At 30.8% G+C, this 12,902-nt stretch overlaps 1 protein-coding gene across 1 annotated transcript in view; it reads left to right on the top strand.

The window, feature by feature from the left end:
* Positions 1-12,902, top strand: part of Syn (synapsin) — a 377,780-nt gene that overhangs the window by 341,956 nt on the left and 22,922 nt on the right. The window contains exon 11 of the mRNA XM_085808167.1: positions 10,032-10,110. Coding sequence (XP_085664293.1) covers positions 10,032-10,110 — 79 coding nt within the window. The remainder of the gene's footprint in view (positions 1-10,031; positions 10,111-12,902) is intronic.

Below are 12,902 nucleotides of genomic sequence, written 5' to 3'. Positions count from 1 at the left end.
CGAAATTAGGTGTAACTCACAACTGCTGATTTGTGGCTATTCTGTCTAGTTCTGCTCTTTCATCAGAAATTGTTTAATGAAGTATGTAATATGATGATTTTTAGTTCTTTACAATCATCCTGTACCAGGACCAAAATTAGACTGAAGTAGTATTAGCCCACTAGATTTTCAGCTCTGATTCCTATAGAAATTTCATATTCAGATAATGCTACAAAATTAAATTTTTACCGCATTTCCAGTAGCTGCTCCATTATTTTATTTATCCGTTTAATGGCTGTTTAAAAATACTCCAATTTCATTTTTGATAGCATTTGAAATATGCTTTGTGTCTGTTTACTTTTCTATGTTATAATTCAAATTTTACGAAAATTGAAACATAATCCATTAAATAACTAATAAAATTATGTTTGCAGATGTATGTAAGATCGAAAGATGCGATTAAAGGATAACGGATTAAAGGATGCGAAAAGCTCTTAATACTTCCATAATAAATATTTCAAATGTGGTTGGCAAAGTTTGACAGGAGATGGAAATTTAAAAAAAATAAATAAATAAATAGGGAAAAAAATAATTAAATAAAGTAAAAAGCCAAATATATAGAGAGCGAGTATTTAAAAAAAAAAAAAGGAAACGTAAAATAACATTGATAATGTCACATTTATAAATTTAGCTTAGTATTTCATAGGCAAACAAATTTTCTTACGTACTTTTCTTTAGTAATTTTAGTTACTCCCGTCATTTGTGTATCTGTAATATTATATACAGCGTGTTCACATTTCCCTGTACCATTTGAAAAGTGGACTCGGCATGCCCCCAGAAAATGTCGCTCCTGAAGCGCTACCTGAAGGTACTTACCTGCCTGGGCATTGCTTAGCTAGTCATTCTGTTGAAACTCTGTCACTCTGCTGGATAAAAATAAAATAAAATAAAATCCTACTTGTATGGCAGTTCACCAGCATATCGGTGCCTGAACTTTTATGAAGGTTGCTCTTTTCAAGTTAAAAGCTGATATACACTGAAGATTATACCGAGGAACTGATGTTAACGAACTCTGGTTGTATAAAGTTGGTTACTGATTTTACTCGTACTTAATCTAGAGCACACGAATACTTTTTTTTGTTTTTTGTTTGTTTGTTGAGAAAGGAATGCCATCGTGAAGAATTTTATCAAGGAAACTGACTTGTATTCACGTTACATATGATCTGCATGAATAAGCCGGTACCGTTTAGGAAGAAGCAACATTATGCGGCTGCCGTTGAACCTGATGCTGATCTCGTCGCATGAATATTAGAGGCAGCTGGATGTGTCCACTACTCGCTTGACATTTTTACACATTGTCATTTTTGCTGATCCATGCATTGGCGATGTGAGATGTATATTACTGCTGCGGAAAGGAAGTGTGAATATCTCTTGCGAATTTCTATGTGCGTAGCTTACTGTCATAGAGCATACATTATGGCCACTAAACATATTGTAACATCTTTTTTCATTTCTTTTTATTCCTTTATTCAAATTTTCGTTTCAGGTTTAAAATCCTATACGAATATGGTTTGTTGATGCATGCTGGCGCTACTTTTAAAGTTTGTACAGTGAATTTTAAATGGCCTTTTATGAGTTTGTAGAAAGCAATAACTTCGCAGTTACAATGTTTAGTCTCACATTATTATCTATTTTTAAATGTAAGCGCATTTCTTTCCATTCGCAAATGCTAGTAACATACTGAGAGAACGCTATTATAATAATCTTATTATATCATGCAAAAACCTATCGTTAAAAGCAGACAATGGTGTAAAATAGCTACAGTTTATTTGTTATTTCTTCCTTTCGAATCGCATAACTAGCTTTTGAAAAAAAGTGACTTAGAAAGGAGAGGCTGAATGGGAACGGACAGATACGTTTTCCTCATTTTCTTTTTCTTTTTTCCCTTTTCTTTTCTGCCCCTGAAGTGATGTTAAGGAAGTGTTCTCGCCTATTTACCACAAAGATAGCTTGTGCAGTAACTTGTGAGGTAAATGATAACTTGTTTAAATGGGTAGGTAAGTATCAATTGTCTGACCACTTAGTTACATCCCGTTCCTCAGAGAGTTAAATTTTTTACTACTTAAGATTTGGAAAATGCGGTTCCAAATCTTATTAATAAAAGTAATGTATTTACAGAGAAACGACGGATACAGTTTGGATGAAAACACGAGTTCTTTTCTGAAACATCCTAGAAAATAATGAATGCAAACAAGCAGTAGTAATTCAGCTTTCCTTCGGGGTTGCTCCCTTCTTGGTGGGAAGGGGGGAGATACGATAAGAGCCCATCTTTCCAAATGAGCGTAGTAGTAGGTATGTCGTGTAAATACAACACTGCTCTTATTAAAATGTCTTTTGGGGGCAGGAGAGTGCATTTGTTCTTGTGAATATGTAATGACAATTGAAGTCGCGAATTATAAAGAAATATTGAGTTAATTAGGTTAAGTTTGGGAATACAATATATTGATGGTGCAAAATAAATAAACAGGGGGTCAATTTTTTAATCAAAATTAACTGTTTGGTCTACTACGTCATATACAGCTCTTAGCAAATTTATTTCCCATAAAAGAAAACTTATTTACTTTGATATGCTTTTCTTTTTTATTTTACATTAAAAGTAAGTAAATATATTTAACAGCATATACATGTATGTAAATATGTACATGGGTGAACACCAACGTGAAAACAGTCAAATCAATCAGAGGAATATTTAAACGATGCAGTCAGTCAAAAATTTTGATTCTGAAGTTGCACATTATTTTTTGTCACATATTATAAATAAATAAAGAAATAATATAAAGGATTTTTTTAATGAGCATCAGAATATAATGTAAGTTTTTCTATAAGGATTTTATGCAACTCATTAAATTTATGAAAACATGATGTCACAACGAATCTTCACCAGCAAAAAGTTCACGAGGCCTTAATTATGTATCCCAACCACCGTACTCCTTTTTTATTCTAACACTTTCTTTATTCTCTTTGACCTCCTAACAAAGCTATTTTGTCGGCATCTGAAAAAAAAAAAAAAAAAACTACGTCCTCAAGCATAATCTTCTCGAGGCATTACAAACATGACCATTACCGAATACTGCTATATGAGTTATGCTCATTTTGAGCACGCAACTTTTATTGAAGTTAATTAATCTCAGGAATGTTTGAGTAACGAAATTCTGGTGAATAATGTGAAACGCTGTGACGCGTCAAAGGTATGGGACTCGGGAATACGAAAGGAAAGTAATAGTTCACACACCGTGGAAGCAGTCAGTTACAGATCGTCTTAACTAAAGTCCCTTTTGACTTTTTCCCTCCTTGCTTATTATTTCAAAAATATGTAAATTGTTTCTTAAATATTCTTCTGGTGTGAGAGATAAGTCAAGAACTGACACAGTAAAGAAGTTTATCATCTTTCATTTATCAAATTAACCCTTTGACTGCGAAAGACACACGTATATCTGTATCTAAATCTGTATATCTATTTATCTATTTATATATATTCCATTGGTTTATCCTGTAAATAATGCTGTTTTTATTCTTCTTTTATTTTTCAACATTAATAATAATAATTTCAATAACATTTCCAGTCTAACATATACTTTCCTCTATCCTCTGCTAATGTTTAATAGTTACAATGCGATTTTATATCAGATTGAAATTTCAAGATTCAAAATTTCAAGATTGGAACCTGAATCAACGTAGCTCTATGCTTCTCAAAAACTCTCTTCGTCACAGATGACCAACTTAACTTTATATTATATTATACTATTTATACAAATATGATGTGCAATAAAAATTTAACAGCTTTATTTGAAGCGCCTTTAAATTCGTTTTTTCGATTCAGCCAAAAGTTAAAAAGTGTGTTATTTCTGAAATCTTCAGTTAGAGTTCGATCACAGGAAATTTCAATCAATTGCTCTTTCTCTTCAGGAGATAAAATTTCAGATACATTGGAATAAAATGGATTTCTAATCCTATTTTCTTTTCCATAATCCTCGGGAAAATACATGTTGAAATTATTTATCAATGAAAAGCAATGACTTTTAATGTCGGATGCTAATTCTTTTATGTTCAGATTATTTTCGGTTAGAAAACTTTCTAAAAGCGATAAAAAACTTAACATATCATTATCCAATTCTCAGATAATTTTTTTATTTATCATTGCATTTATTTTATCTCTAATGATAAACAAATTAATACTCTGTCCTTCTAATCCTAAAACCCTTCGTCTTTGTAATCCTAAAACACTTTGTCCTTGTAATCCTAAATTTAATTCCTTTAACTTTCCAAAAATATCTCCTAAATATGCTAAATGTGTCAACTATAATTCACTAAATTAACATTTTAGCAAATTGAATTTTGAGTCACAGAGGAAAATTTGAATTTCTGATCGAAGTTCAAAAATGGCCTACTGGATGACCACCTTACTTCTGAATATAACAAAAGCGTTGCATGCTCACTGCCCATCTCTTGGCATAAAATCGCACATATTCTTGGTTTTTAATAAAATTAACATTTTAATAAATTAACTATTTCGGTTTTTAATAAAATTAACATTTTTTCACAGATTGATTCAAAACGATTTTCAGGATTTCGGGGATTGTTTTGGCTGCGAAAGCCTCACGATGAATGGAGCAATGAGTAAATTTAGTTTCAGGTGCAACTTTATTTGAGAAATAACACCGGAATGTTCCTGTTAAAGTTCGATTTCCGTCACTGCATACGGCAATGCACTTGTTCCAAGGAATATCGTTCTCAGACATAAAATTGTCGATTACTCTGAAAATTTTATTTGCAGTTGCTTTATCATGAATAGATTCACAAAATAAATATCCTTCGATAATTCGTTTATCTTCTTCGAAACGCATACGAACTAATAATTGAAAAAGTTCGTTATATCAGTACTTTCATCCAACTGCAATGCGAAATACTCACTGTGTTTTATTTTTTGAATAAGTTCCTCTTTTATGGATTTGCCATTTCATGAATTCGTCGACTTATGTATGATTTGATAACGGAATATTAATAAGTTCATTAGCCGCTTTTTGGTTGAATAATGTTAAAACAATATCTTTAGCTGCTGGTAATATAAGGTTATCTCTAATAGCATCAGCCTGTCCAGTCCCTGACACTTCTTAGGCTTACCAGGTGACTAGCTTCCAAAGCTTTACCACTTGAAGTAACAAAATCTTTCATTACTTGTTTACTATTTTTTAACGCCGATAATTTCCTTTTAAAATATTGTTCAGATTTATCCTTTGAATTGGCATGCTTAGAGTACAAATGTCTTTTATGAAACGAGGGTTTCATACTTTGATTGGATAATACTTCACAGCAAACAACATATTGAGTCTGAAGGTCCATTTCATCTCCATTCCAAGTAAACCCAAATTGATTAATAATTTTCATTATATTTTCTATAAACTATTTTTCTTTTCTATATTTTTAGTACTAGTAGATTGTCCTGGATCCATCACCTGTGAATCATCATTTTTCCACTTAATTAATCCTAGCAATTTTTCCTGAAAATCTAGGTCCGTTTTGTTATTTTTTTACAAATATTTAAATGCACAATATATTATGAGTTCTTCAAAAACAAACGACGATATTCTCAAATAGCGTGAAAAAGTAAGGAAGACAAAGCAAAAAGAAGACAAAATACCTGCTGTTAGATACAGCAAATCGGCGTAAAAATATAATTCTAATTGGAAATAGAGCAATATGAGCCCGGAAATGGTGGGGACGGTAAAGTGTATACATGCTAATAAAAATCGATACACTTTAAAAGAATTAATGGGATACTATTATCTTTTTATAGGGACTTATTTTTATTTCCTATTAAATACAATATTCATTTCTATTACTCTTTTTAAAAGCCTCATTAATGACAAATTTTGTTACGTGTATGGCTATAAGAATATTTGTAAAAATAAAAACGGATTATTTTGCTAAAATCTCTGAGTGGCTATTGACCTTGAACAAAGCTCAGACCGCATAAATTACGAGTGTTAGAGAAAAAACTTAAACAGGATGTTGCGGTATTTAATTTTTGAATAGTTATAAATATTTTGTTCCTTTGCGTACCACCTATTTTTGCCTTGCGTACCACCAGTAGTTTCAACCGGGGGTACGCGTACCACCGGTTCGCTGCCCTATGCTATTAAGTATTTGCTAAGTATATAACTTTCTGATTACCCCCGACAACTCATTTGTGACTTCGTGAAAAACATTTGTTTGGTGGCTATTTTCACGGGGCATAAGTACTATTCTATTCATAAATAATAAAGATTACCATTTTATAAAATAAAAAGGAAAGTAATGAGAAAAAAGTAGACTTTATGTCACCAATATTTATATTTTGATAGCAGGTAGATATTTTAATGATGGCTAAATGTACCACACTTACTGTAATGATGGCTAAATATATCACACAACCACTTAACACGTAGGTTGACATGCTTACGTGGGCTGGCTATTGTAGTTGATATACTTCAAAATATGCCAAAAGCACGACATTTCTACACGTTGAAACCGGGGTGCGGATAATCAGAAAGTGACGTTTCTGATTATTCGCAGTCCTTGTTTACTGTAGTTTTTTTACCTTAGTTCATCAATAAAATAAATTATAAATAGAGAGAAGGTTAATGTAAGTTGATAGAATAATACCGAAAAATATGCTAGTCCCAGAAAAAATAATCTGTATTACGCTTTGAGTCACTACACATTAACAGGGAAAGAAACTTTTTAACATACTTTATTACTATTTTGCGAAGAAATTGTACAGAAAAAAATTCAACGTACAGTTACTGACAGAAAAACTATATGGTTAATGATTGCAGAAAAGAATGCTATGAATGTTTTCATGGAGAACTTTCTACAGAAACTAAGCCTTATTCAAGGTACGCATAGGAAAAGGATCAACCAATTTGTCAGGGACCAAATCCAAAACAAACTGGAAAAGTTCCGGTGTCTTATCCACCGGAGCGTTGGTGAGCAATTGTTTGTCAAAGAGGAGCTTTCATTAGAAACATACTTAAAGTTTGGAAAAGTTAATATACTCTGTATAAAAATTTTCATTTATCTTTAATTATATGTGTGTGCATGCTTGTTTGCTTGCTTAAGTAAGTGTTCTCATATATAGATTCTTAAAACTGCATCAATAAGTACTAAAATATTTTTTAATAAATTCACAGTTAAGTGCCCTTTCACATTTCTAATATTTTTTTATCTTGAAAAAAAGTGTAGACAGCGTTATCATCATAACAATACATTTCGATAAATATATTACACGTGCATAAAAAAGAAATTTTCTTTTCTGGTAAACACGGTTTTTACACAAGGATACAAAACATGTCACATACTAAAAAATGGAAAATATACTAAACAATTCGAACACACGTATTTTTGTTATTCTCTTCCAAATCTACAGTAGTTTTAAAATATTCATTCCGTTATTGTCTGTGAACTTTCTGACGCATTTATACAGATTTTGACTCTTTTTCAGAAAGAATATGTTCATATACAATATGTTTATACGCACGTTGTACAATATATTTTGCTAAACATATTGCGCAACTATACAATATGTGCAGCCACTTGGCAAAATACATTGTGAAGCCCCAACGACGCCAATATACTCAAGGTATTCATCCTTATGTACAGAAGTTGACCACTTCTCATGCAGAATCCCTGAGAGTTCTAGGAGTATCAAAACAGAAAACTTATTCAAAGCAACGTATTTTAAACTTCTGTTGTCGCTGTTTGTCAGAAGGAAAAATGTATTTATGTACAGCAGTTAGGTATTAGTTTCGCCAGTTACTAAATTTCCGGCCATGCAAATAACAGTAATATTGAGTAGTTTCGGTTTCATATAAATTAAAGTAATTTGAATAAAATTAAGATTTTTTTAAAATTTTTGATTCGAAGTTTCTTTTTCTTTTTTTAATGAAAAATACTGATAATTATATGTAATAGCTGACATTATAGTTTCACACTTACATTTTCATATATAATAAAAAAGTAGACATCATGAATTAGAGAGACCTTAGTGGTCAAGAATTTTGCGCATTGAGCTGCAAAATTTTTAAAATTTTTTTTAAGGAAGAGGAATGTTTAAAAGCTAATGCTAAAAAATACATTTGACACTATAGTTCCTTAGCAAAAATGTGAAATCATGTAACAACAACAAACAATACTTAAGTAGTAAAAACAATCGCATAAAAAGTAAATGTAAAAATTACAAATAGAGATAACTTCAAAATCAAAAAGGGGAGAAAAATTAAGAAATTTTAACGCACAAAATATTTTAAAAGGACGCTATCATATTATTTATGCATATAATATATATATATTCAACAGTGTCAAATGTACTTTTTAGCAATAGCTTTTAAACATTCCTCTTCTTTGCAAATATATATATTCATATTATGTATGCATATATATATATGTGTGTGTGTGTGTGTGTGTGTAAATAATATGAATAAAATCATGAATGTTTTAGAAATCTGAATTCAAAAATATTTTTAATATAATTTAAAGGCTTAAAAAATTCAAAGATACCATTAATCAAAACCATTTATAAAAAATATGCAGCTAATAACTCAACGCGATGTGTTTATCCAAGTAAATTATACATAAATAATGCGGTCGTTCTCATTTATACCAATTTAATAATTTACTTACAGTATTAAATAAAATTTTTTAATGCAGGAAATTAATTTGATTAGTTCTGCACAGGGGCAAGCGTGCTGTGATGCTGCAAGTACAATAAAATGGAATAAGGACGTTTAAACATTGATCAAATTAAGAGTGTGTAGCTTAGTGTTATGTTAAACGGGCGACAGAGCAAACGCATTCTTCGAAATAATTTGAATCTTTAATTTTTCTTAAAATCAGTTTTGGTATGTTTTCAACTATTGAATAGAAAAATTCCGTTCACAGTTTCATTTCAAACAGCTTTTGAATCTAATGAAATTTAAAAATTACGTCTGAGGTAAAGAAAAATGGGATCATAAGATCATTTTCTCAAAATGTCTGTAGCAGCTGTCTCTAGACATATTTAATCGTACACTCTCGTGTGAATAAAAGGTAATATTACGCTTCTCTTAATACAAATAACAATTATTTTAATGTGGGAATTATTTCAACACATTATTTGCTAAAATAATTTCTATGAAATAAAAAATACGTGGCTAGAATAAACTGTGGAAACACCTTGATTTTAATGATTATAATGCTGTGATTTCGAAATTTTTTATTTCAAAATCCTTTTATTTTAATTCTTTATTTGAATAGATCTTCAACTAAAAGTTGAAGTTCACCGATCTATGAAATCCAGTACAGATACTGTTTCTCCGAAGTTCCAAATTTATTATATATATTTTCAATTTTAAGCACCATCTGTGTTCCTGAAACTTCATGAATTAGGATGTTAAATATTTAGAAGACAATAAATAATTTCTGAACTGCCTTAGATAAATTTCTAAATTATATTTTGTATGTTTCTATTCTTTTCCATTATAAGATGTATTTAAGATTTAAAATGTCACGTTAACGTATGGTCTTTGCAATGTTAGTTAATCACGTCTCATGCGATTAGGGTATCATGTAGAGGGAAAGGGAACATTTTATACTTTCACGTAAAGTATTTGATAGCTTTACTGCAGAAACTGAAATATATTTAGTATTAAATAATGTTGTAGCAACTGAATAAAATAACTCAAATAAGATGAAAAGTTTTAATCTCTGTTATGAAACATACTAAAAAACCAGTGAAGAACGCTTTACGTTTAGAGTAATATTTATTGTTTTTTGCGTAATTTTGAGATATATTGTTAGCGTTGGGAGGGTTTATTGAACATAATATTACTAAATATCGTACTGGCTGATTGCAAACGCATGAGCATTCGTGGATGTAAGGAAATTTTATGACAGTCTAAGATACAAAATTTAAATTTGATGTATTTTGTTAATGTTTTACTTTAAAAAATATTAAATTCAAGCATTGTTCTTCCTAGGAAGCAACAGTCTAGAACAGTCATGTCAAGCTATGGTGCTGAAGAACCTTCTACTGTTGAAAACGTGCCATCAACTCAGGTAAATATTGTACTTATTTTTCTCCTCCATAGTTTTTTACAGGAACTGCAGTCGCCTCATGGAACATAATATGAGTATGCTTTATAGGAAAGAATACAAAGATATTGTTGCGAGTTAACAGAATCGTGGATCTCTTCATTCGACATTTTATTCAAACAAATAATAACTTCTACCAAATTAATCATCTGTGAATAGCTCAAGGAAAACGCACAGATAAGGCAAGCTCTCCTCAACATACGAGAAATATTCCAGATTACCTATGTCACTCACAGCCAACCTTCTGTGGCTGGGAATGATATCGGTAAACTGCAAACAAATATATAAAAACAATATATAACATTATAATAATACACAAAAGCCAGAAAATGCAGTCAAATAGACTTAAAAGTTTACAACAGTACTGTGAGCAGATAACGCAGTAAAATAATAATAAAATGCAAAGTACTAACAATATTGCACGGACATTAATCAATATTGCAAAACTGCAGTTAGCCAGCTGAACTAACGTAATTTTTCAGAATTTTTACAGTTTCTGGTAGGTTTCAAGTTTAGAATCTTCTAGTAAAACTAAAGTTTTATTTAAGCCTCTGGTGCGTATGGAAGGTATTTCTAAAATGACTGCATTGTCTACAATACACAAATACTATGAGAAAATGCAATAAGAATTAACAGCCAAAACTTAAAATCGGTGACTAGTACCTGCAGTATAAGTCATAATAATACCTTCCATAGTAGTGTTCATATTAATTTGAAAAAAAAGAACAGCACTTAGATTCATTTCCCCCCCCCCCAATGCACCCTGAAAATTATGCGAGGGGTGTAAAAGTCTTCTGGTGACCTACCTATGCGCCGAGGAACAGAACGACTCATGAGGTTTTAAAGAAGATAGATTGCCTGTTATTTGAAATAAGTAGAATATAAACGGTTGCATTTAAGGTAGAATTCAAATAGATTTCCTTACAATATTCACAGTGATCACACAAAAGAAAGGAAAATGAACAATAGTGATTCGGATAGCCAGTATTTCCAACAACATAAATAATGTTTTTATTTAGTGCTTTTTTAGCTAACTGGAGTATTATAATTTATATAATAACATTTTTTTTTTTTTAAATTTTTGTGTCGGTGTAGAACTAGTTACGACCCTAATAAAGTTTTCCTCTTAATCAGTCTCTGAGTGTAGCTAGGTCAGTCTTTTCGAACTGAAAGTTTGCTCGTCAGCTGACAGTGGGCGACACATATGATATATATATATATATATATATATATATATATATATATATATTAACACATATGTGTTAATATAGTAACACATATGTGTTACTATACTATATAATATACATATGTGTTAATCTACTGTTAGCATTATGGATAAGATTATGTTACCGATTAAAAATATCGATAACATAAGTTGTTTAGGACTCAAAAGTTTATGTGGTTTTAGTCCTGCGAAGTACGCCGACATCTTTAGCTCCCATATTTTGTGGTTCACTGGCATAATTTTTTTCAACATGAAAGATGATGGCCTTATCAGTTAAGAGATAAATTATTTTAAACATGAAAAAATAAAAGACCTTTTTTAAAAACAAATTTTATATAAAACTAATTTTCACCTGTACTTTGTATAACAGAAATGAGAGCCAGTTTCCGTTAGAAAGTCTCCATCTATTCCACAAATCTTTGTGTGTTTTCTTATTTAGTGACTGATTAAACAAGTACATCAACATTCACCTATAATTAAAACTCAGACAACGTATTAAACTGTTTGAGCATGAAACACTCGAAGTTTCAAATAGGTGATTGATGGTAAGGTAATTATGGAAAAGCAACTCAAATACTATCCACAAAAGGAAGAATTTCAAGGAGAAATTGTTTCTTACCTTTTTTTTTATATTTAACACATTGAGTCTTCCCGTGCACTATAAATGTACAATACGGGACCTACAAAAGTAAGTTAACTAAAATATTAAATAGGTATTGCATTCATAAATGAAACGAACAAAAACAGAGAGCAGCAGTCTAGACTTCACAAAAACAGATAATTTCACTGGCCAAGTCAGGCCAAATTTTTTCAAGCAGGGAAAAAATGAAATGTTCTCCATCTTGAGAGATTGTACTTTTCACAAGTAATCTGATTTTTTTTTCTCTCGGTAAATGAGCTTAAACTGTCTTGAATAAAATTTAAAGGATAAAATTTAAAGCATGCTTGCTTATTTGCTGAATAAGGTGTACTCTTCTGCCATAAAAGTATTTCGAAGTAATTTAAAGTACTTTTCGAAAAATACTTTAAGGAAACTGCAATTAACTTTACTTCTTTGCGATTGGTTTACCCTTTATGTGACGTAACTACGCATCAATTACTTTTAGAAAATCCTTCACAAAGACGTTCTCCTAAAGTAACCCTCGAGTGCTTCACTGTTATAACTGGCCTATTTTAATACTGAAGAACTAATTCTTTAAATCAAAGATAATTTTCATAGGGTTTTTGGTGTCTAAAACGAATCTTTTTATACGAAATCAGTGCTAAAATTGAATTTTGCGAATTATTACCGTCATAGTATAATTAGATAGCATACCCAAAAAAACGCGTTTACATCCCGACATAACACTTTCCATTATTTATATATTTAATCAAACCTTTCTGAGACTATTCATCTTTAACGCGTTTTGCAAAACAAACACAGTTACGTCTGGCTTACTTAGCGATTATTTAAGCGTTAGCAATGAGGCATCATGTGACAGCAATAAAAGCAGCATAATTTGAATAACAGTTAGAGAGCGGTTGGTTTTGT

This window comes from Stegodyphus dumicola, chromosome X1 (genome assembly GCF_044657685.1).
Source record: "Stegodyphus dumicola isolate Sdum_Otavi_A_Nest chromosome X1, ASM4465768v1".
Classification (NCBI taxonomy): Eukaryota; Metazoa; Arthropoda; class Arachnida; order Araneae; family Eresidae; genus Stegodyphus; species Stegodyphus dumicola.
The sequence above is the reverse complement of the archived record's forward strand: the minus strand, read 5'-3'. Positions and strand labels throughout refer to the sequence as shown.